Here is a 24,676-nt window from a genome sequence, read left to right on the forward strand (position 1 = left end):
CCCCCAGGGCTTTTCTGGTTTCCCTTGTCCTTATTATTCCATAGCTGGGGTCCTGACATCATTCCCTGCTTCTCACAGCTGTACATCTGGATCCCAGAGGAAGAAGGACCCTCTCCTGGCAGGAGGGAAGTTTCCAGGCTCCCGTGCTCTGAATTTTCAGCATCAGTTTTCATTTCTTTTGGTGGGAAGCCAACCCTTTCTGGGAGATTTAGAACTCCAGACTCCACTGTGCTTGTTGCTGGGGGCAGGGGCAGGGGAGTCAAATGCATGGCTCATGAGGAAGGACCCAGCTTGTTTGAGGTAGTGGCAGAAGGCTGGGTTGGAGTCCCAGGAATGACGGTATTTTCATTACGGTGATTCTGATGCGGGCAGAACCCACGTGATGATTTGAGTCCATTGCTCTAGGAAACCCATAACTTGTGGACAAGGTAGAGCAGGCTGCTTACTCATGGGGAAGAGAGGCTGCACAGCGAAATCCGTGCCCATCCCAGGATTTTGGGGAGAATTAAATATGCTGTGTGACTATGACTGGCACATATAACACGGACTGGAATCCTTTCTCTAGGACATTCAGCCCTCTGAGTCAGGGCCTCTGATTTTTCCCCTCCCCAGACTGCCTCCTCTAGGCCTATGATCTGGAAATGTACATTTGGGAGGAAGCTCAAATTGAGTAGAGTAACTGAGTGTGTCTGGAGGGCTAATGCCTTGACATCAGGGAAGTGGATCTAGACAGTACAGGGTTATAGATTCTTATCAGTCAGACTGTGGAACCAGGCTGCCTGGTTTATAATCCCAGCTCTGCCACTTACCGGGGACTTGACTTTACCAGGTACTTGACTTTAGACGAGTCACCCTGTGTTTCTTCATCTCTAAAAACAGGGATGATGGTAATACCCCACTCCCACTCCCCACCCAGGCAAATGAGGCAGGTTTAAACCACTTGTCTGTGGGGCACCTGGGTGGCACAGTCAGTTAAGCATCCACCTCTTGATTTTGGCTCAGGTCACTATCTCACGTTGGTGAGCTCAAGCCCCGCGTCTTGCTCTGCACTGACAGTGCGGAGCCTCCTTGGGATTCTCTTTCTCCCTCCCCCGCCTCCACCTAAACAGATAAATAAATAAATAACTTTAAACCAACAGCCGTCTCCCTTTTCCCCTCCCTGGCCCCCTCCTGTCCTCTGCAACTGAGCCTATGTAACTGCCTTCAGAGAATATAATCCAACGCAGATCCTTTTAGAAAAGCAGGTTTATTGGTCGGGCTGCTCACCAGGACACAGCAACATGACAGGCTCCCCAGAGCCCACAGGAAACTGTATCTGCCCACAACTCAGGCCCCTCAGCCCATCAGCACCAAGGGACCTTGTCCCACAATCCCCATCCTCCCTCAGCTGAAGAGTCTCCAACCGTCCAGAAGAGAGAAGGGAACCAAGAAAACGAGGGGAGAGAAGCAAAGCTTTGTATTGTAAAAAAAAAAAAGTTTGTGTCCCCAGGCTCCCTCCCTCCACCCCTTAAAACAATTAGCTGCAATTCTAAAAAGCAGAGCAGGGAAGAGGAGGCAGAGGAGGTGGGGGAGAAGGAAGCCCTCAGCTCTCTCTGGGCTGTGCTTGAGGGGGAAGGGAGTTGTCCTACCTTCTGACAAGCCACCTTTACTGGGGAGGAACAGGGAGTACTGAAGTGTCCAGAGAAGAACCTGTCAGTGGACTACAGAAATCAGGCTTTCGGACTGGAAGTAGCATCCCTGTCACCACCACCAATTCAGGAGAGGCACCCACAAGAGTAAGGAGGGCTTGACAAGTTTTGTAGCTCCGATACTAGCTCTAGGGAAGGATCTTGAGAAGAAACTGCCAGGAGTGAGCCAAGGCTGGGTTGCTCCATACACTCTCCTCCCCTTCCCCCCTCCAGCTCTCAGCTTGGTGCCCTGGCGGTTTGCACCTTGCTCTCTTTTCCTGGCTGCCTCCCTCCTAACTCCCAGCTCTCCACAGTCTGGTGCTGCCCCCTTCTGGGACCCTCCTTTTCTGGACTTTGAGACATGGGCTGCCACAAGGGGCACCACCATTCACATCTCAGTTAAGGGACAAAGGTGAGGCTTCCCTCTCTCTTGCCTTTGGATCATTGCTTTCTCATAACTGTCCTCCCTCCTTATTCTGAAAATTGTCCTGCTGTCCTCTGAGAACCCCTCTAAGATGGGAGTCTCGTCCTGTGTTTCTCAGGCTGCTAATGAGGAGAATTCTCCTCTCTTCACCCATTTCCACTTTCTACTATTTCCCATTCTCCTTCCTAAAGCCATAGTCATGTGCTGCTGCTGCGGATGCATAAACATGTAAGTGTTCTCCACACCAGCGCCCTCCTTCCCCAGGGTGCTACTTAGCTCCAGGCTTCCTTGTTGGGACGCTTTACAGATACCACCTGTGCTTGACTCTCTTTCCAGAATCATAGCTCACTCTGCCTTCTTCCCACACTGCCCCAGGTTCTCCCAAAAGCTGCTTTTAAGTCCTTCCAGTATGGGGCTTCCGTGTGGGCAAGGGTCCTCTTTGAGATTCACTCTTTCCTTTTATGGTAACTTTGGCTTTGAAGTCTCCAGGGATCAGGATGAGGAAAAAAGAGCTCAGTGAGCAGGAATGACAGCAGTTGGCTGTGAGTGTGAGGTGGAGGTTAGGGGGAAGGCAGCCTACCCCAAAGGGGGGTGGGGGGTGGGGCAACCATGGAAATGACAGCAATTTCCTTTACGATCCCTGACTTGGACGACCAGGACACGGATCACTCCCCCTCTCCATTCCCACCCAGACTATGCCCAAATTGGGGCTGTTTGTAGAGGAGGCTGCCTCCCTCTCCCATCTTAACAGCTTTAAGACTTGGAGGGGTGCACCTTGAGGGGCGGCGTTGTCAATTTAGAAACATCTCAGCCCATTTGGGGCCGAGAGAGAATGCGATAGAGAAAGTTCCGGGCGGGGGGCGGGGGGGGGGGGCGGGAGAGGAAAGGCTTGGGGAGGGGGCAGGGAGAGGCGGGGCGGGGTGGCGCGGCCTCCTGGGCAGAGCCCCGCGTCCGCTCAGTCGCTGTCGCTCTTGTCCACCAGCACGGCGTCCGACTCCTCGGTGATCTCCAGCAGCGTGTGCACGTCGGGGCTGCTCCCGCGCAGCAGGTCGGCCGCCTCGCCGCGCTCCGCGCCGCCCTCGTCGTCATCGGCACCCACCTCCACCATCTCGGTGGCCTTCAGCACCTCCACCTCGCCCTCGCGGATCTTCTTGACGTGGAAGGTGAAGGGCGGCACCTTGTACACCGCCGTCTTGGAGCGCGCGTAGACCACGTGGTCGGGCGTGAAGGACTTGCGCAGCTTGTCTCGCGAGGTCTTGAGCTTCTCGCGCCGCTCGGCGGGGACGAGGCGCGTGCCCAGCTTGTTCATGCGCTTCTCCAGCGTGTGCCGCGTCTTCTCCAGGTTCTCCTTGGTCTTGAGGCGGGTCTTCTCCAGGTTTTCGCGGGTGCGCACCTTGGTCTTCTCCATCTTCTCCTTGGAGAAGGCCTTCTTGAAGTCGTCCACGCGCCGCAGGCCACTGCGCTTGATGCGCTCGGCACGCGACTCCTCGATGACCTCCTCCACCTCCACCGCCTCGTCGGAGGACAGCTCGAGCGCCGCCGCGTCCTCCTCGGGCCGCTCGCCTTCGCCCAGCTCGTCGCCCTCCTTCTCAGGCAGCGCCTCCGCTTCTTTCAGCGACTTGCTGATGCTCACCTTGGCTGGCAGTTTCACTTCATCCTAAAAGGAGAGCGGAGCGGAGAGGTGAGGGGCAGAGCGGAGGGTTGGGCAGGGACGTGGGGGACACTGGACGAACGTGAGGCAGGGTGGGGGTGTTCCTGTGGAGTGCCTGGTAGCCGTGAAATCGGCCTGACTCCTTCATCGGTGTAACCCCAGAGCCTCGACCCTGAGCTGGACACACTGTGTTGGTGTCCAATAAAATGTGTTGAATGAATGTTAACTATGCATACAGGGCGAGGAGGGAACCGAGCTTCCGGTCAGAGATTGGCTTGTAGTGTAATTGCGCTGGGGCTGATTATCTCTGCAGCCCTCCAACCCTGTCCTATGCCCTACATCCCCCCATCTTATAGGAAAACCACTCCTTACCAATTGCGTCCCAGGGAACACAACTTTTAACTTTGGGAATGGGCAGAGCGCCCTCTGGCGCACGGAGTCCCACACTGCTCTAGCCAAGCCAAAACGCAAAGGGGTTTGGGACGCGGTTGAGGGGTGGAGGTAGGAGGGGGTGAGTTCACAGCCAGTGTCAGGTGACCCCCAGGTAGGGTAGCTTGAAGGCAAGATAAAGGGAGTGCGTTTCCCAGGCCTCAGATAATTTCAGAACCAGTTGTAGGGAAGGAGAGCTGTGCTGCGCCCATGCTCCCCACCCTTGACCTCCACATACTGATTTGCTCCAGCAGTGGTCATTCCCCCCGCTTCCCCGCCCCCCCCCCCCATGTAGAAATTGAAGGAGGAAAGAGGAGGAAGCTGGCTGGCTGGCAGCCAAGAGCATGTTTTTTCCCCAACATGGACATTAATGGTTCTGACTTCCCAGCCTTAGAATGGAAGGGAAGCATTACTTTTTCCATTCTTGTTTCTTTTTCCCCCAGACTGGAGCTCAAGGAGACAGGAATAGGGTAGTGGTCCCAGATTCCCTGAGATCTGGAGTTCAGAGCCAGTTCTTCCCTCTTCCCCTGGGAGTACCTAGCACCAACACTGTTTTCCATTCTGGGAAGATTTTCCAAGGTCTTGACTCTGGGCCAACATTTCAGAATCCCAGGATCATCCCCCACAAGAAGGTAGGGGAGGCTGATTATAGAAAGGGAAAGAGGGCACAACCCAGAACATAAACATAAACCCAGATCTCTTTGGCCCAGACTCTTTTTAGGGACTTCAGATGAAGGAATGAGAGACCGTCGTTTTGCAAAGGGTTTTCTGAAGATTGTTTCCCAGAATTGTAAGGAAATCCCATCTGAGAAAAATGAGGCAACATGAGTTGACCCCTCTCATAACACACACACACACACACACACACACACACACACACACACGCCACTTGGTATCTCAGAGCCACCTGCTACAGAAATTCCTTCCCCAGCCCCCAACCTCTTTCCTCTTCCCTCCCATCCACATCCCCGCCAGAGTTTCCTGGTTTACACTGAAAACTAGGAACACCCCCTCCCAACTTCCTTCCCTCCCTGTCAATAGCATTAGCAAGGACAAAGACAGAAAGCTAGCTCCACCTCTTCTCCCAAACTGGGCACAGCACTGCTGGGCATCAAGCCACCTCAAGCTCTCATTACTCAACTACACCTCCCAGCAGGCAAGGTGATCTGGGCTCAGGGCATGCTGGGACTTGTAGTCTCCACCTGCCATAGCTGGCTTGGTATAGTCATTCTGTCCATCCCTCTGCCTCTTATCATTCACAGAGGCATTGAAGGGTGTTTTCCTTGATCTCAGTATAAGAGTGTCCCAACCTGTCTTAACATTCCTTCTAATTTGCAGTTGTACCCTTTGGGTGCCCTCTTTACAGTCACGTCTCTCTGCCTGCTGTTTGAGTCCTCTCTTTTACACACCATTCTACGACTCTCCATGATCGAAACTCTGGGCTACGTCTTCATCCCTCTCCACCCAGCATTTACCTGCAGCTCCACTATCAAAAACATTTCAGCTCTGATCTCTCCTTCACAAGCCTGTCTGACTAAAACCCCACACACGCTCCACCAAAGGGTAGTGGAGAACCCCGCCTTTCACTAAGCTCAGACAATGTGGATGGGGTAGGGAAGGATTAGGGTGATGGGCGGGGAATAATCAGGAAACAGTCCCAGCTGCTGGAAAACAAATCAACATTGTTTCCCTGCCCCACTCCTAGCATCCCTGATACCCCCCTCCCACACCCACTCCTGTCCCTCCCCACCCCCTAAAGGCTGAGCTGACTGGTTTTCCTGGCCTCTGGCTTCCTAGATTAAAGGTGTTTGCCAGCTGAACTTGGAAGTGAACAGGGCTAGGGACAGCGTTGCAGGCTTCTTGTAGCCAGTTCCATCTTCCTCGTTTCTGATGAAAAGTCTCAAATATAACATCAGGGAGTATTCCCAGTGAAAGGAGGTTTATTCTTGGATTTGGAGGTGTCTCCCCCAGTCCAGAAACGTATGTGGGAATATAATAACCCCATTCATTGTAGGTCTCCTCCAGAGTGATGGTTTACACCGGAGGAGCTGCCTTCTTGGTGGAACGTCCCTGGGGATGAGGGAAGAGACAACTCGACCTAAGTCCCTGGACAGTGTCCAGTAGACTGGCTCTGGAAAGGGTATACCACCATGACTTCAGCTTTTCTCCTCCATTAATGGATTTTCTCTTTTCTCCCCCTTTCCAGGCCAGGTTTCCCCTATGACTCACAGCCTTGGAGTGCTGTCTTGGGCCCACCCAGCCTGCCTGTTGCTACAACAACTACCAACACAATTCCAAAGCACCTCCCCTCACCCTGGGCCACACACTGGCCAGGCATCCTTGTCCCACCCCTACTTCCCTGGCAGAGCTCCTTCACCAAAGGAAGGGCCTCAGGCAGGGGGGGAGGTCTCTGTGTGTTCTGTTTTCACGTTTTTATTAAACAAAACCACCACTCCCAACAGGATTGGTTTCCAGAGTTACCTTTAATGACCAGGTCTGAGCAAAAGCATGCATAGATCCCTTTGCCCCCCACCAAGCACACATAGCTCTCCAACCCAGGAAGGCACCAGTCCAGGGTGAGTTTCAGGAGCCCCAGGGAGGCTCCCCGCCCCTTCTACTCCTCTCCCCAACCCTGCTGTATAAACTGAAGATCCTCTGGCTTAGGAAGAAGACTGTAATATGATTATAATTTAATCGAGCACCTATTATGTGCCTGATCCAGGCATTCACATTTGTCAGGGAAAAGGGGACAATGTCATATGGATATAAGTATGAAGGGTGTTTTCCTTGATCTCTTTCTTTCTTAAAAAAAAAAATTTTTTTTTTTTAAGTAAGCTTTACACCCAGCATGGGGCTTGAACTCACAACCCCAAAATCAAGAGTCACATCCTCTACTGACTGAGCCAGCCAAGCGCCCCAGGAGCCTTTCTTAGCTTAGAGCTCTGTCCCCAACTTCTGCCCGGGAATGGCCAGAGAAGACGACTTTGGAGAGGTAATTCAGAGACCTAGGATCTGCTCAGAGACTAAGTTAGAAGAGGGTACTAGACTTGGGGAGAGGTGGAAGAGAGGGAAAGTTGTAAAAACTCAGGATCATTACTTTAGATTACTGAGACAAGGGGTGAGCAAAACCAAAGGCAAAGGGTCCTTTCTGTTAGAGCAGGATTCTCAACAGGGGTAATCTTGCCCCCAAGAGGGTGGAAATGGATTATTGAGGGGAGAGGGGATTTTAGTGCAATAGTTTGTAGTGCTCAGAGTCCGGTGCATACGCAGATACGTAGCATATCTGTAGTATTAAGATTTCGTGGAGGAGGATACTGGGGGAAAAGAACATCTAAAAAGACTCCTTAGAAGGATGGTTATGGGAGGAAAAAAAGAAGAAAGAAAGAAAAAGTTGAGGAAACACTCTTGTACTATAGGGAAGCCAAAGGATCCAAGCCAGAGGCAGTTAAAATGCCCCTCCATCCGGCCTCTCGGAGTTGGCAGCTTTTGGGTGCCCCGCCCAAGGCAGGATCTGGCAAACATAAGGGATCCCTTTGCAAAACATTTTCTAAAAAAAATGGAAAATATCAGTGTAAATGTTTTCCTCAGCTACAGGGAGGGGGTGGACAGGGCACAGAACAGACCCCAGGCCTGGGCCTCCTGAGGGCCCTCTCCAGAGAAGCTTTGAGCCAAGCTGGCCTGTCCCAGAGGAGGAGTCAGAAGGGGAGTGGGAAGGAGAATCAGGTGCCATGGCACAGTTTCATGCAATTTCATGCAGAGCAACACTGGATGCAGCTCAAGGATGGTGTTTGGAGTGTCTGCTATTAAGACAGAAACCAAGAGGTAGGGGAGGGCCCCGTCCCTTCACCTCCCACCCCATTGCACACAACACATTCCCCTGAACTCTGCATAATGCGAGAGCGTTTTCACATGCCCGCCACCCACCCATGCTTGGAAGAGGCCTGCCATCCGGACACTGACCACCGCTAAGCAGTGAGCTGATGGTGGACTGGAGTGACCCCCCATGCCCACATCACCCTGGAGACCCTAAGTGCCCCCACCGGCTGCTGGCTCCTCTGGGGTGGGCAGAGGCACAGGCTCTGGGTAATAGGGTAGTGTCCTAGGCGTCTGGTCAAAGGGTGGGAGTTCAGGCACTGTCTCAGGCTTCAGGTCAAAGGGCTCAGTCTCAGGCAGAAGGTCAAAAGGCACGATCTTGGGTGTGGCCGGGTCAGAGGGTGCTTTCAGCTTCTTCTTGGGCTAAGATGAGGAAAAGGGGTTTAAATGGGGCTTGAGATGGGTGCGGATGGGGTTGAGAGAAAGAGGCCTTAGTGGGCATGCGGAGTTGGAGCTAGTGAGTAGGGGGAGGGGAGTACAACATGTATTAGGATGGAAAGGAACCACATTTTAAATGCTTCATCACAAGGGCCCTGGGGTTGAAAGTGGGACACACTCAAGCCCATGATTAATAAACACAATTTAAACAGATGCCTCTCTCCCTCCCTCTAGAATCTTCCCCAGTCCCATCCTTGGCCTCCTACCTTCTATCCCTACCCAGCTGTGGTCTTGGGATGATGTTATTGAAGGCTGGCGTGAGGGGGTAAGAGGCTGCTGGGGGTGGAAAAGGAGTTCTCTAAGAGGCCAGTTATTGACTGTAGCTGTGGAGGCTCTGATGAGTGAAAAAGAAGGCGAGTAGGGGAACAACTCCACCGTCTTCAGAGTCCTATGCTGCTGATCCCAGTTCTTGTTATTCCCCTGGGGCAGGGTGGGCACTGGGTGCCACCCCGGATAAGGAGAGGGAGGGGCTTGGAAGAGGGATGTTCTGGCTATTTCCCTTTGGCCACATCCCCACCTCTTGCCTCCCTTGCCACCCCTCTCCCTCCCCACGCCTGGGATATCAAAGCCCAAAATGCACAGAGAAATCAGGAAAAAAAAAACAACCTATTTTTATGACAGGTGGGAACCTATGTAGGTCCTACATCCTGGGGACCTAGTGTTAGCTCCTATTCTCCCTTCTGAGGGGCTGAGCTGCCACTCTTGCTTTGGACCATCAGAAGTCAGGGAGAGGGATAGTTAGGGGCATCACCAGACTCCAGTGACAGGGTAGGGGCCTACAGCCACAAAAACAAAGCAGCAGATGCCAGCCCACCCTGTGGAGTACAAGGAGAAGGGGCAAGTGACAGGGAGGCCAAGGAGAAAGCCAGCTTGGTGCTGTCATAACTAGATGCAGAGTCCATGCCAGGGGACACCCCCATACTGGCCAGGGAGCTCCACGCCTTGTCCTCTGCACCCCTCCCCTCCCACTGTCATTCGGCCACTGTCATTGGTCATTGCCTCTACTTCGGCACTATGAGGCTGAGCAACTAATGGCCACCAACCTTAGCCACTCTTAGCCAATATTGCATATGTGTGCACATGTGGATCTACACACACACACAGTAGCCTGAGTGCCAGAACCCTACAGCTATCTCCCTTACAGAATGAAGGAGCCAGAACTAATCCTCTGTTGGAATAACCTGCACCCTGACTTCTGCTGCAGAGCCCGGGAATGGAAGGAGGAATTGGGGAATAGAGAATATAGCAGAAGAAGGGGTACACTTGGATTCTTGCCCCCGCTTTGACCCTCACTAACTTCAGCGACAGTAGGCAAGTGACTTCCCCTCTCTGGGCCTCCACTTCCCCAGCTACAAAATGAAAGAGCAGAAATTGATGATCTCTGAAGTATCTTCCAGCTTAAAAGTCTGTAATGACAGAATAATGAAATATTCACAATAGTATGGTTCAATAAAATGGAACAAACCACCCCTCATCTCTGAGGTAGGTTGCCTAGCAACAGTATCCTTTCATTTCTATCAGTTGCTTACTCTGTGCCATTGCATCCCTTTTTGATTTTGACCTTTACAATAGTCACATTTTACTTACTAAAAAAAAAAAAAAAAAAAGAAAAAGAAAGAAAGAAAAGAAAGGGAAAAAAACAGAGGGAGGAAAATTATTTTCCTTTGGTCTTAGGAATGCTTCCCAAAATACCCTCCTGCTTTGGAGCCAGTGACCAGGAAAAACTCCGCTTTTTTGAGGAAGGATGTGGTAAGCACTCTTCCCGTGGCCACTAGGCTTAGAGGGATGAGAGGGACAAGAGCCCCACATTGGAATATTTGGGGACAAAGCTTATGAGTTCTTCTGGAACGAGGGAGCCCTGATTTGCTTCAAGTCCAGGAAGAAGCTAGAAGTTAGGATTTGGGAGGAAAAGCCAACAAGCCCTCATTCCAGCCTTGGTGCCCTCGCTTTTAAAGCCCATGAGGCTTTAATCCCTTAAGTGCTTCCTGGTTCTATCCTCAAGCCCTTGGAGCAGGTCTGATGGGTCCATGTGTAGGTCACTGTCCTATCAAAACTGCTCCAGAAAATGTTTCTTTCCATTTTAGCCCCCTTTTCTGTGCTCTAAACACTAATAGTATCCAAATCATTGTCAGGAAGAGTTGGTTCTTTAATGATCACTACCCCTCCTGTTTGTGGTGTGCCCACAATCTGCCTGATCTTCCCAGCAGTTAGTTCTCAGTCCGCTGACCCCTAGCCACTAGTAGAATTTGCTCTTTGCATTCACTGGCTGTTGCCTAGCCAGGTGTCACCTGATAGGAAGGGATGCCAAACTGCTAGTTTTTGTTAGGGAGATAGGGAAATGCCAGAGGACAGTAATGACTCAGAAGTGGGTTCAGGGTGGAGGCTCTGATATCCTGGGATGGAGGGTGCTGAATTTCATGGTGGCGGGGTGGGGGGATCAAACATAAACTTAACCTATGAACTCACTGCGCCTAGCAGTTCCTTGAATATGGGGTGAAGCCACATAAGTCATTCCTTTCTTTATCCCCCAGGAAGAAAATATAGGAGGCCAGATGACCTGATCCCACAGCGGGGGCCTTCTCCCTCCTTTCATTCACCCCTCCACCCTGCCCCCAGTGCCACATCATCACCTCCTACATCTGCAGTGGGGAATACAGCATCCCCTCCCCTGTCGCCACTCTGGAGAACTCACACTCTCCCAGGCCTTTCTCCAAGCCTCTCTCTCAGCTTGGCCACCCAAGCATCCTACCCCTCAGCCTGACTACCATAAATGCCGCCGCCCCCAGTCTTCCCTATTAGGTCTGCCAAGGCGCAAAGCTATTTTTACCTCATTCTCTTCCCAGGCGTCCAGACTCAGGGAGGAGCAGCCTCTGCTTTTCCTTTAGCAGCACAGTACCCTACACCCTCACCCCTACCTGGGACATCTGCTCTGCAGCTCAGGGAAGTGCTGTTTCAGGGAAGCCCCACCCCTGTTGCTGGAATCTTTTCCTTACCTCTGAGCTCCTCTCCAGGTTGGAACCATGTTATTTCTTAGTTATCTCTCCTGTGGTTTGGGGACTTAGGTCCCCGGCTTGTGCCATTCTTTCTGCCTCAGCCTTCTGCCTCCCACTGGCCCTGGTTTAGTCCAGATGCAGTCAAAGCCACCCTGTGATTAGACCCCCCTTCCCCCACCCCCACAGACACAAGGTGTATAGAACCCTGCCAGCTGCTAAAGGGAGTCATGGAGATGCCACTGGCCCCTGCACAGGAGTTTTTCTCCTCAGTACCCGCCCTTCTCTCAGCATCTCAACCTTTGACAGGTTTACCTCAAGGCTGAGAACTTTTCCAGGTTCTGCGGTCTGGGATATTTAGAGTGAGGAGGGTAACCTATCCAAGCCCTTCGTGGCAACCTTCTAGCACACAAGGCTCTGGAGAAAAGAGCTGGCTGGCTGTCCCGGACCCCTGGGTGTTCTTTCCTTAGTGCTCCCCCCCCCCCCCCCGTGCTAATCCGATCTCTTTTAAGAATCTTTCACACACACATTCCTTGGAGCAGTTAGAGTAAGTGGAAACAGCTCTAGACAAACATTTTCTACCAGATGGTGCTATATGGGGGGGGGGGGGGCTCACTTCTTGAGCCACTTGGGAGGAGTCCCTGGGCATTGGAAGGAGGGGGAGAGCACCACTTCTGTCTCTGTCCCAACACCACCTCCTCAGGTGCCAGTTCGCCTTTCTCCCTGTGTCTACTGGTCTCAAACACTGCATCTCTCTTAGTTCCTCCTAGAGAGACCAAGGCAAGGACCTCACTGAATCCCAGAGGTTTACTCAGAACCTAGTTGACCAGGCCCTGGTGCAGTCAGTGAAACCACAGATCCCTGACAGGTTTTCTCTCCTAGGGGGTGTGGGAAATCTAGCCTTCCTTTTCCTTACATTCCTTCTGTAGGGAGAGGAAGGGGCAGAGGGAGCATAGACTAACCCCTTCACCCCCTTGGTCTCACCTCCTTGGGGTGGGAACAGCAACCAGGCCTGCAGGAAGCAGAGCAGGCGACACTGGGCACATTCCCGCCCCACCAAAGATCACCAAGCCCTTAGCTCAGACCCACTTCTAATGGGATCGGGGAGAGATAAGCGGAGAGGACCAGCAACACTGAGATTTCCAGGTTTATTTGGGGTTATGATTAAAAAAAAAAAATTTTTTTTAACAGGGCGGGAGAAACCAGGAGAGGTGCATAGGAAGCAACAAGCGGCCTGGGCGGGGCCTGGGGCGCGCCAGACTCCTCCCGCATGTCTGCCTGCGGCTACGCGGTCAGGGAGGCAAGCGGGGTGATTCTCCGCGCCTAGATTGCGGGACCGGCCGGGGCCCTCTTGCACTTCTCACAAAGCACCCCGCTCCCCCTCCCCTCGCGCCTGCTTCCATCCGGCAAAGGGTTCGGGCGCGCTGCCAGCATCCTCAAGGTCCTGAAAGTGCCGGGAGGGCCAGGGGCAGATCGCAGCGAGGGGACGCGGCGGTAGCCGAGGCCCACGCGAGGGCGCGGGGTCCGGGGGCGTGTGCTGGCGGTCGCGTCCCTCGCCTGGCGCAGCCCCCGCCGGTGCGTGCCTGAGCCCTGAATCACCCGCTATATCGGGCGAACAGCGCCGGAGGCCCCAAACCCGGGCCGCGCCGCCAGTGTCCGTTTACAGCGGGCCCACCGGCCGCCAGGGACCCCTGGCTTTACCCAAAACCTCCGCCAAGTAGGTAGACTTGACAGAGCCGAGCTGGGAGCGGTCTGTGATGGGGAGCGTCCCCGAGTCCAGCCCCCTAACTCGGTTGCGAGTTTGTCACCCGAAGGAGGGGGTTAGGTGATCAGGCACGGGGTGCACAGCGCGCCCCTCCGCGCTCCACAGAAATCCGCCACCCACCCCACCCCTCTCTAGCGGCGCTCGCCGGAAGGAGGGTGGGTCCTCCGGGCCAGGCCAGGCTGGCGGGAGCGCAGCACCGCGGGCAGGTCCCCCCACCCCAAGCCCCAGAGACGCTGGGCCGGGCGCGGTCCTTCCCGCCAGCTCACCTGGTAGATCATGACTTTAAAGTTGCGGCGCCGAAGCAGCTCCGCCTCGTTGACCTCCAGCTTCTTGATCTGGCCTGCCTGGCGCTCCAGGCTGCCGCGCACGGTCTTCACGTTGACGCTGACCTTGCGCACCTTCTCCAGCAACTTGCTCACGGTGTTGCTGGTGGTGGCGTGTGCCTTGCCCAGCTTGCTCAACTCGCCCTGGATGCTCTGCACGGCGCCCTCCATCTCCGCCTGCCGTTCCTCCAACTGGGCTTGGGTCAGCTGGATCTGGTCGACGGCGCCAATGATTTTGTCCAGAAGGCTCAGCACCAGCACGCCGTTCACCTGGTCTGACTTGATCAGCTCCTCGGAGCCGGCCCCTGACGGCTCCTCGGCCGCTGGCGCCCCCGTAGGGGAGGACCCCGGGTCCCCGACTTCGGGGTACCCGGGAAGCGGCTGCTCGATGATATGGAGCTGGGTGTCCTCCATGACTACCCGGAGCCGTGCGGGGCCGGCCGGGTGGAGCTGGAGCTGGAGCCCGAGCCCAGGAGAGGAAGAAAAGCGGGAGGGGGAAAAGCGAGAAAGAGCGGAGAGCCGAGGAAACTCGAGCCACGTCCGTGCGCACCGGGACGGTGGCCAGAACTGTGGGGCGGGGAATCGGTGAGCTCCCGGGCTCCAGGGCCAAACCCCGGAATCTCGTCGCCCATTGGCTGGCCCCACCCCAGAAAGGGAGGGACCGGGGCAGAAGGGGAGACCGATGGTGGGGAAGGGGGGCGACCGAGGGGGACCCAAGAGCCGAGCGCCCCACCCTTCCCAGGATGGTTGGAATAGTTGGAGCGGAGACTAGGGCCTCGGCTGCCAGCGGAGGCCGCGCAGCGGGACTGGGGCGGAGGAATGTGAGCTGGAAAGGGAAACAGGTCCTAGAGTGGGCCTCTCCTTTTCCCTCCCGCATTTTTTTTTTTTTTTTTTTTTTTTTTTTGCTTACCCACAAACCCACCTCAGCCTTTGAAGTTCTAGAGCGGGGAGTCAAATAGAACTTGAGATCCTAAAATCGTGTGGAGAATATCATATTTGCCTGTGCACAGTTTTTGAGAGGGAAAAAAATCCATGGCTTTCACAGTATTTTCCAAGGTGCCAATACCTCCCCCACGACCAAGTTACCACCCAGTGTTCTAAAAGTTTGAAGGGTTCTGGGGTGTCTGGCTGGCTCAGTCAGTAAAGCTTAGGACTGTTGATCTTGGGATTGTGAGTTCAAGACCCACTTTGGGTGTAGGAATTACCTAAAAATAAAATCTTAAAAAATAATAATAAAAGCTTGAGGGGTGGTTTGGGGAAGGGAGAACTTAGATTAGGTGGTGAGGGGCTGTGAAGTTCCTCTATGTTTCTCTTAGAAATATGCTAACAGAGTAGGAGTGAGATGGACAGTAAAATAGGAAGCAAAGCCTTTTACCAACCTCTCACTCTCTTTAAAAACCACTTTTCCGGGGCACCTGGGTGGCTCAGTGGGTTGAGCATGGGACCTTGGCTCAGGTCATGATCTCATGGTTTATGGATTTGAGCTTTGCATTTGTCTCTCTGCTGTCAGCTCGGAGCCTGCTTTGGATCCTCTGTCCTGCTCTCTCTGCCTCCCCTCCCCCAAATAAACAAATATTAAAAATAATCACCTTTTCCTGTGTTTCTCCCTGCCAGAGGCCTAGCTGACATTAACTTCAGAGAGCAGGACCTAGGAGTTTATCTACCTCTCTGATCCCAGAGACTGGCCCTTAGCAATAAGAGAGATCATCAAATCCCACCTCCTCATTTGACAGACAGGAACACGAGGGCCTAGAAAGGGCAAGTGACTTGCCAGAAGTACCCACAGGTTAGCCTTGGCTTGGTGCTTGGTGCTCTAATCAGGCCCCTGGACTCCTCTCTTGCTTTTTCTACCTTAACACTCTACCTTTCTTTGAGACAGGGATAGGCAGACATGGCCACCCATGCATGCTGGTTTTGAGCACGCAGTCCTGAGTATTGACTACAGATATATTTCCAACCGTGATGGGTACCAAGGACCAGAACCAAGGAGGACTCAGAAGTCTAGAGAAAAAGAGGCTGCCCGTGCTCCCCCATTTTGCTCTCCAGCACAGCACTAGACCATGAGTTCCCTGGAGTGACACCAGCCCTCTTTCCCCCAGAAAAGCTACAAACCTTTTCCCTGGTTAGGAAACCAAGCTTGGGTTTCCCCAGCTGGATAGATGATGGCCTTGGCAAAAGGTCACTTCTAGTCTGGCATGCATTATCATTAGGAAGAGTGAAAAACTGCCCAGTGGGGGCCTTAGACCACAACAATCCATTCAGAGAACCCACCAAGTCAGAAAGGAGCTGAAGAGTTCAGTGTATCTGGGACAGTCCAAGATAGCCCCAAGGACTAGCAGATATATATCTGCAAGAACTGACAGATTACCAACTTATTTTAGAATTTAAGAGAAAATGTATTATAGCAGTTTAAGTTGCTTCTGTTGAGGATTGATAAGACTTCTAGAAAAAAGAAGAGTGACAGTAGAAAACTTTATAGCCCTTCATAAGGTTCTTATTTTTTTTAAGTAATCTCTACCCCCCAATGTGGGACTTGAACTCACAACCCCGAGTTACATGCTCTTCCGACTGAGCCAGCCTAGTGGCCCAGTTTCTTATTTTTTTTTAATTGGTTAGATTATTTTCACAGGTGACATACAAGATACAGATTTTGAATAGGACACAAAGAAATGGAGTGAAAAGAACTTTTCTTTCTACTCTTGTCTGCACAACTAATTTCTCTCCCAAGAGACAAACTGTTACTATTTTCTTGTGGAACCTTCTATAGAAATACATATTTAAATATACTGCTACATATGTATGCTCAGCACTTTGCTTTTTTCAGTTAATAACATACCTGGAAGATTGTTCCATGTAGCGTGTAGAACTGACTTGTTTTCCAATGTATGGATGTACTAATTTCGCCAATTCTGTATCAAAGAAGATTCAGACATTACGATTTAAACCTCACAGCAGATGAGGGAGACACTGAAGAGGAGTTTTAGTGGTTGATTTTGTGGTTGTATGCTTTCTAAAAGGAATTAAGTCTATGCCATTCTGGCTTTCACATTAGGAAAATATTTCTGTTCTTCAAAAAGGAATGTCAGTGTTTGTGGATGAGTCAAATTATGTCCCGGGATAGTCCAGTGAATACATCTCTGACTCATCTGACGCCTTAACAGAGAATTTTGCAGAAAGGGCCCTACCCCTGCATTCCAACCTCCAAGAAACGTGTGCATCAACAAGTTTCTCTGCTCTTCTTCCTACTAGATGTCAGCTAAATCCAACAGGGGGCGTGCTGAGCCTTCTTGCATTGGCTTTATCAATCCTGATCCCAAGAAATGGAGCCCAAGAAGAGCCTTACCAGAGAGGGCTTCACTCCATTTCAGTGAAAATAATCACTTTCTCTTCATTTGCAATTGTGTTCAGTATGCCATCGCTTGCATTCAGGGTTGATGCTTTGCATTTTCCACTGCTGTCTCTACTTGCTGAAAGGCATGCTGTTCCATTGTGTACTTTCAGCTGCTGAGGCAGTCTGTAAAAGGGATGGAGAGATGGAAACAAACAACCCTTTGGCCCAGAAAAAGAACACGGGGATAACAACCACGTCAGCCACTGTAATCTCACAGAGCTCTGTCATATTCCTCCATCCATTCATTTGTTCAGAAAGTGTGACTACTTCACATGAGCCAGCTACCAGACTGGGGACTTTAAGGAGATTTAATAAAGCCCAGTCCTTCCGGTTGAGAAGCTCAAAGTGTAACAAGGGCGATATATGCATAAATAATTTCTTATACAAAGTGGAAAATGCTCCAGCAGTTCAAGGAGTATTGCCACCACTTTCTGGGAGAGGGGGGAGAGGTTCACAGAGGGGAGAGTCTGTAGGTGGAAAGGAGAAAGGGTACACCCTCCCCACCTCACCCTGCAGCAACTACGCTTATTGTGAAAGTGTGGGGCTGGGGCGAGAGATAACCAGGCATTGTTCATCTCTTACTGTGGTGCTGCCATAGGTCTTATGAGTATATACTTAGGGAGATCCAGTAAGGTGTGAGGGGCACAGTGTGCAGTATGTTCCATTCAGTTTTGGATCCCTCCTGGGAGCGATCCTGGGTAGACAGTATGTTTTGTTAATAATAAGTGGTTGGGATGAATGTGTCTTCAGGAGCTGGCTCGCAGCTGCCACAGACAGCAGCGATGTTTTTCTCCCGGGATTTATAGGCACTATTCTTGTCCCTCCGACATAAACAAAAAATGCCTATAGTATTTGTATATTTCTCTGCCTCAAAAATTCCTTCCTTTCTTCTCCTTCAAACATTAATGTATAGGGTAGCTTTCCTGAGCCAGAAAACAGTCAAAATTATTTTTTTTTAATTTTTTTAACGTTTATTTCTTTTTGAGACAAAGAGAGACAGAGCATGAATGGGGGAGGGTCAGAGAGAGGGAGACACAGAATCTGAAACAGGCTCCAGGCTCTGAGCTGTCAGCACAGAGCCCGTCGCGGGGCTCGAACTCACGGACCGCGAGATCATGACCTGAGCCGAAGTCGGACGCTCAACTGACTGAGCCACCCAGGTACCCCTCAAAATTATTTTTAAGTGTAATTTATGCGTAGTTTAGTGCAAGAAACCATTGAAAGGACACAGCAAATTTGCTGTGGGGGGAGAGTTTTTAGTCTCAAGGAAGCAGTGATGCGGCCTAATAAACATCAAGAAAATAAATTAATGGAAATGCCCTAAAACCTCTCCTCCTTCTCTGCCTTCATCATGCACTGGTCTCTTATCCTAAAAATAAAAAACAAAAACACACAAACAAACAAAAACTGCAGTCTTAATTGGTTTTACCTTCCTGTCTCCTCAAGTTTGGGTCCATCTGTTTTCTACTGTTCAAATTTAAGTGTTTTCTAGAACTGCTGCTACAGATCCCTCACCCCCAATTCAGTTCTTAAACTTTTGCTATTTATCCAAAAGTATGGCTTCCTCTCTACTACAAGAGCACTTAAAAGTCACTAATAAACTCCATATTCTACCTATTACCTCTCCTTTTCTAATTTTATTTGAACCCTGCAGCATTTAGCACCACTGACCAGTTTGTCCTTGCAACTCCCCCTCCTGACCCTTGTGAGATTTTGTTCGTTAACTTGTGTCTTGTCCCATTTGCTATTTTTTCTTCCTTTCATCTTTTTCTTTAAAAAAAACACAGTTTTTAAACTGCTCCAAGAAAAAGTAAAAACAAAACAAAACAAAAAACCAGCTTTATTGAGATACAATTCACATTGCATAATTCACCTATTTAAAGTGTACAACTCAGGGGGCACCTGGCTGGCTCAGTCGGTTACGAGTCTGAGTCTTTTTTTTTTCTTAAAAATTATTTATTGAATATATAAAAAGGAATATAGACCTGGAAGCACATCTAAAAATGGATTGATCGAGAAGATTTAAGCATCCTTATCCTGAAATACTTGCTGAATCCCTGGATAATATTTTAATTACCCTTTAATGGTAATCATAGATTTTAACACCAGGTCTTATTTGCATCTTCGAATGTTTTGATGGAATAGTTTTCTAAGATAATTGAACTGTTTAAGCCCATCTCTAGTGGAAATGAAATCATTTTTTATTTTCATGATACCTATGAGTTAGCGTCTGGATATTGTCCCATGAAATCTTTAGTAGACATCCTGACATAGCTTTAAGGGAAGCTGATATTTTCTTTCTTTTTTTTTTTTAATTTTCTTTTTTTTATTTACATCCAAATTAGCATATAGTACAACAATGACTTTAGGAGTAGATTCCTTAATGCCCCTTACCTATTTAGCCCATCCCCCCTCCCACACCCCCTCCCATAACCCTCTGTTTGTTCTCCATATTTATGAGTCTCTAATTCTGTCTCCCCCTCCTGTTTCTATATTATTTTTTTTTATTTAAAAAAAATTTTTTTAACGTTTATTTATTTTTGAGACAGAGAGAGACAGAGCATGAACGGGGGAGGGTCAGAGAGAGGGAGACACAGAATCTGAAACAGGCTCCAGGCTCTGAGCTGTCAGCACAGAGCCCGACGCGGGGCTTGAACTCACGGACCGCGAGATCATGACCTGAGCCGAAGTCGGCAGCTTAACCGACTGAGCCACCCAGGCGCCCCTATTTTTATTTCCCTTCCCTTATGTTCATCTGTTTTCTCTTAAAGTCCTCATATGAGTGAAGTCATATGATATTTGTCTTTCTCTGACTAATTTCACTTAGCATAATACCCTTCAGTTCCATCCACATAGTTGCAAATGGCAAGATTTCATTCTTTTTGATTGCCGAGTAATACTCCAGTGTGTGTGTGTGTGTGTGTGTATACATATATATATATGTATGTATACACACACACACACACACACACACACACACATCTTCTTTATCCATTCATCCATCGATGGACATTTGGGCTCTTTCCATACTTTGGCTGTTGTTGATAGTGCTGCTATAAAAATGGGGGTGCATGTGTCCCTTTGAAACAGCACACCCTTATCCCTTGGATAAATACCTAGTAGTGCAATTGCTGGGTCGTAGGGTAGTTCTATTTTTAGTTTTTTGAGGAACCTCCATACTGTTTTCCAGAGTGGCTGCACCAGCTTGCATTCCCATGAGTCCGAGTCTTGATTTCAGCTCAGATCAGGATCTCACAGTTCATGAGTTCAAGCTCCAGATCAAGCTCCACACTGACGTTGCAGAGCCTACTTGGGATTCTCTCTCTCCCTCTCTCTGCCCCTCCCCCGTACTCTCTCTCTCTCAAAATAAATAAGAAGAAATTCTTTATGTTGGTTTATATATTTGTAATTGATCTCTTTCTTTATATAAGTAGCAAAGTATGCATAGAAAAACATTGTTGGGGCGCCTGCGTGGCTCAGTCGGTTGAGCATCCGACTTCAGCTCAGGTCATGGTCTCACAGTCCGTGAGTTCAAGCCCCACGTCGGGCTCTGTGCTGACAGCTCGGAGCCTGGAGCCTGCTTTGGATTCTGGGTCTCCCTCTCTCTCTGCCCCTCCCCTGCTCATGCTCTGTCTCTCTCTGTCTCAAAAATAAATTAAAAAAACATTTTAAAACGTTAAAAAAAAAAAAAAAAAGAAAAGCATTGTTAATTTACTTTTCCAGTTGTTTGGTTTCAGGTAATGCACATCAAATATGTTTAAATTGATGAGATCATAATGATGCTAAACAAACAAAAAACTCCTTGGGAATCACCTTGGAAAATACTAGAGAACCAACTAATTATTCTACTAAAAACTTGAAATAAAGAGAAATAAGCATTTATCCTGCCTTTTCTGTTTGAATTGTACCTCAGAGTAACCAAATATTTGGTGAGGGAAAATTCTTAGTAGTGGCTCAGTCAGTAGAGCATGCAACTCTTGCTCTTGGGGTCATGAGTTCAAGCCCCATGTTGGGTGTAGAGCTTACCCTAAAAAAAAAAAAAAAAAAAAGAACTTATTTATAGAATAATTTCAGCTCATAAATGAAGGTGGAGCGATGAAATGTCACCATTTTGTAACCTCTAGTAAAATAACGATTTAGATAATGATCATTAATGCCTGCTAAAACTCTGACATGGAAATGAATGGGGAACTCTATAATTGTTGTATCAGTCTAACAACACCTAAGCCCCATGTTGGGTAAAGAGTTTACTTAAAAAGGGGAAAAAAAAAAAAAAAGGAAAAGCCAGTCAACCAATTACAATGTATGGATCTTATGTAGATCCCGATTCAATCAAACATTGTAGGCAAAACAAAACAAAACAAAAAGGTTTATGAGACAGTTGGGGGAATTTGAATATTGATATTTGCTGACATCAAGGAATTATTAATAAATTTTAAAGTGTGATACTGGCATTATGGTTATACTTTAAAAATAATCCTTGGGAGTGCCTGGTTGGCTCAGTCAGTGGAGTATGAGACTTTTTTGTTTGTTTGTTTGTTTGTTTTTTATTTTTTTAAATTTTTTTTTAACGTTATTTATTTTTGAGACAGAGAGAGACAGAGCATGAATGGGGGAGGGTCAGAGAGAGGGAGACACAGAATCCTAAACAGGCTCCAGGTTCTGAGCTGTCAGCACAGAGCCCGACGCGGGGCTTGAACTCACGGACTGCGAGATCATGACCTGAGCCGAAGTCGGCAGCTTAACCGACTGAGCCACCCAGGCGCCCCGAGTATGAGACTTTTGATTTGAGGGTTGTGGGTTTGAGCCCCATGTTGGATGTAGAGATTACTTTAAAATAAATAAAAATAAAAATAATCTTTAGAATTAAGAGATACATACTGAGTTATTTACAGTTGAAATGATATTTAATCTAGGATATGATTCAAAATAAGTCCGAGGGGAGTGGATAAGCATACAGATGCAAGCAGGTTGGCCATGTGTTAATCATTGTTCAAGCAAGGTGATAGGTGCGTAGAGACTCATTATATTACTCTCTCTACTTTTGCCTACATTTGAACTTTCCCATAATAAAAAATATGAAGGCTGTTTTGAGGATGAAATGTGTTCATATATGTAAAAGGACATGTCAGAGTTGCATGTGCATATGCAAAGTTGACATATCATCGGTGGCAAAAAATGTGCATAACACTTTTCCCTATCATGCACTTGAACCAGTCAAGAACTGATGGTATTCAAGACAACTTTCTGTTAAACCCATTCTGTGGCACACAAGAAGACCTCCCCGACTCCTTCCTTTCAACTTTCCAGTTGGAATCAAGAGCAGATCTTCAAAACAAGACACTCAATAAGTACAGTAAGTGTTTAGCAGCTGTGCACATTTAAGCAAAGCCATTTAATTTGTGAAATCTGGCCCTTTTCCCAGGAAACCATATTTCCATTTCACAATGTAACAGAGCAGGAAGAATGTGAACTCTTGTTCCGACATAGATTCCTTGTGTTTCACTCAGATTTCCACATTTTCATTGTGCTTTGGGTGTGAGAGTCCAGCTGTGCGTTGGTGGAGTGACTCATTTTTCCAAGACACATATTTCCATGAATCCCACAGGCCACTGATTGGTGTGAAAGAGCAGTCAGCACAGATTTGGTTCCTGGATCCATCATATGACTTAAGAGAGATGATTTAAAGTTTTTCAATGGGCTTATATTGTAAGAAGCAATTCAACCATTCAGATAATTCGTGTTCCAAAACATTTAGCATTTTCAAGTGGTTATTACGAGCAGCTATGTGATACTATAAGGGTATGCAAAGGAAATAGAAGCATAATATATGTCCTTTGGGGGTTTAATAATCTCATTGAGGGGCACCTGGGTGGCTCACTCGGTTAAGCGTCCAACTTTGGCTTGAGTCACAATCTCACAGTTCGTGAGTTCAAGCCCCGCATCGGGCTCTGTGCTGACAGCTCAGAACCTGGAATCTGCTTCCAATTCTGTTTCTGTGTCTCTCTGCCCCTCCCCTGCTCACATTGTGTCTCTCACTCTCAAAAGTAAATAAACATTAAAAAAATTAAAAAAAAAAACCAATAAGCTCATTGAGGAAATAAACATGCAAGAAGTAGAAAGATTCCCAAATAAGTAGATGATATCCAATACAAATGTATATGAGATATATCCATCAATGTTTAGGAGTTCTAGAGTAAAAGAGTGATCAAAATGACAAGAGGCTATCCGGAGAAAAGTTTCATTTACAAAATTTTTAAATTATTTAAAATTTACAGAAAGGTTTTTTTTAAGTACAAAAAAAAATTTTTTTGACCCATTTGAGAAGAAGTTGACAACTTGATGTCTTAATCACCCAAATACCTTAGTATGCATTTTCTGCATTCTGATACATAACCAGAGTACAACCATCAAAATCAGGCAATTAACTTTGATACATTTCACCATCTGATTCTCAGCAGCCTATCAGATTTCATCATTTGTCCCAATAATGTTCTTTATAACTCAATGATCCAATCTGAGATCACACTTGGAATGTTGTTGTCACATCTCCTCAGTCTCCTTCAATTAGGGGCACAGTTCCTCATTTTTCCCTTGACTTTCATAACTTTGACCTTTTGACCTTTCTGAAGATTACCACACAGTTATTATGTAGAATGTTGCTTGATTTGGGCTTGTCTGATGTCTCCTCATGATGGATTTAGGATATTTATCTTGGGCAGGAATAGCACCATAGGAATGCTGCGTTCTCATCGTCTTCAATCAGGTGCTACATGGTTTTGATTTGACCATTGCTAGAGATGTTAACCTTGATCAGTGGTGAGGTGGTGTCTATCGGACTTTTCCTGTGTGAAGTTACTCTTTTCCTCTTTGTCATACGCAAGTTATTTTGTAGGGTGATATTTTGAGACTAAATAAACATTCCACATTTCAATGTCTTGAAAAGCACCAATTACCACAACTTACCCAATAGCAAATAGTTTGGATAGCTCTAGAACTATTAAAGAAATTTAATTTATAATTTAAAATATAATATAATTTAATTAAAAAAGGAAATCTCCAGGTCCAAGTGGTTTTAGTGAAGAAATCTACCAAACATTTAAAGACTAGAAAGCTTCTAAAATTCACTCACCTTGGGGTGCTTGGCTGGCTCAGTTGGTAGAACACACAATTCTTAATTTCCACATCATGAGTTTGAGCCTCATGTTGGTTGGAGAGACTAAAACAGATAATAATGAAATAAAATCCACTTACCTCACAGGTTTTTACTCAAGTCTCTTGTTGTCAATAGCTATACATATTGCCAGAAAATTTTAAGGTTCCAAAGTGTGTGTGTGTGTGTGTGTGTGTGTGTATTTGTGTGCACACGTGTATTTTTTAAAAATTTTATATTTCAGTAATTTCTACACCCAATGTGTAGGCTTGAACTCACAACCCCAAGATCAAGAGTTGCATGCTCCACCAATTGAGCCAGCCAAACACCCCCAAGTATATTTTATTTTTTAATAGAAATAATTGTTCACCTGTATTCATAATCTCGAAACCTCCAAGCCAAAAGAAACTTGTAACAAAAATAGGGGCTCAAGGCGGTGGGGAGGGGGGTGGTGGTGCCTGGGTGGCTCAGTTGGTTAAGCGTCTGACTTTGGCTCAGGTCATATCTCACGGTTCGTGAGTTCGAGCCTCACATCAGGCTCTGTGCTGACAGCTCAGAGCCTGGAGCCTGCT

General features: G+C 48.4%; 1 protein-coding gene across 1 annotated transcript; it reads right to left on the minus strand.

Annotated features, from left to right (window-relative positions):
• Positions 1 to 1,227: 1,227 nt before the first annotated feature.
• CAVIN1 (caveolae associated protein 1) lies at positions 1,228 to 14,395 on the minus strand. Its single transcript, XM_045488927.1, has 2 exons — positions 13,504 to 14,395; positions 1,228 to 3,748 (listed from the first exon to the last, which is right to left on the minus strand). The coding sequence occupies exons 1-2, from the start codon at positions 13,972 to 13,974 to the stop codon at positions 3,047 to 3,049; spliced, it is 1,173 nt and encodes a 390-aa protein (XP_045344883.1). The 5' UTR covers positions 13,975 to 14,395; the 3' UTR covers positions 1,228 to 3,046.
• Between the last annotated feature and the right edge of the window lie 10,281 nt (positions 14,396 to 24,676).

Source organism: Leopardus geoffroyi, chromosome E1, assembly GCF_018350155.1.
Source record: "Leopardus geoffroyi isolate Oge1 chromosome E1, O.geoffroyi_Oge1_pat1.0, whole genome shotgun sequence".
Lineage (NCBI taxonomy): Eukaryota > Metazoa > Chordata > Mammalia > Carnivora > Felidae > Leopardus > Leopardus geoffroyi.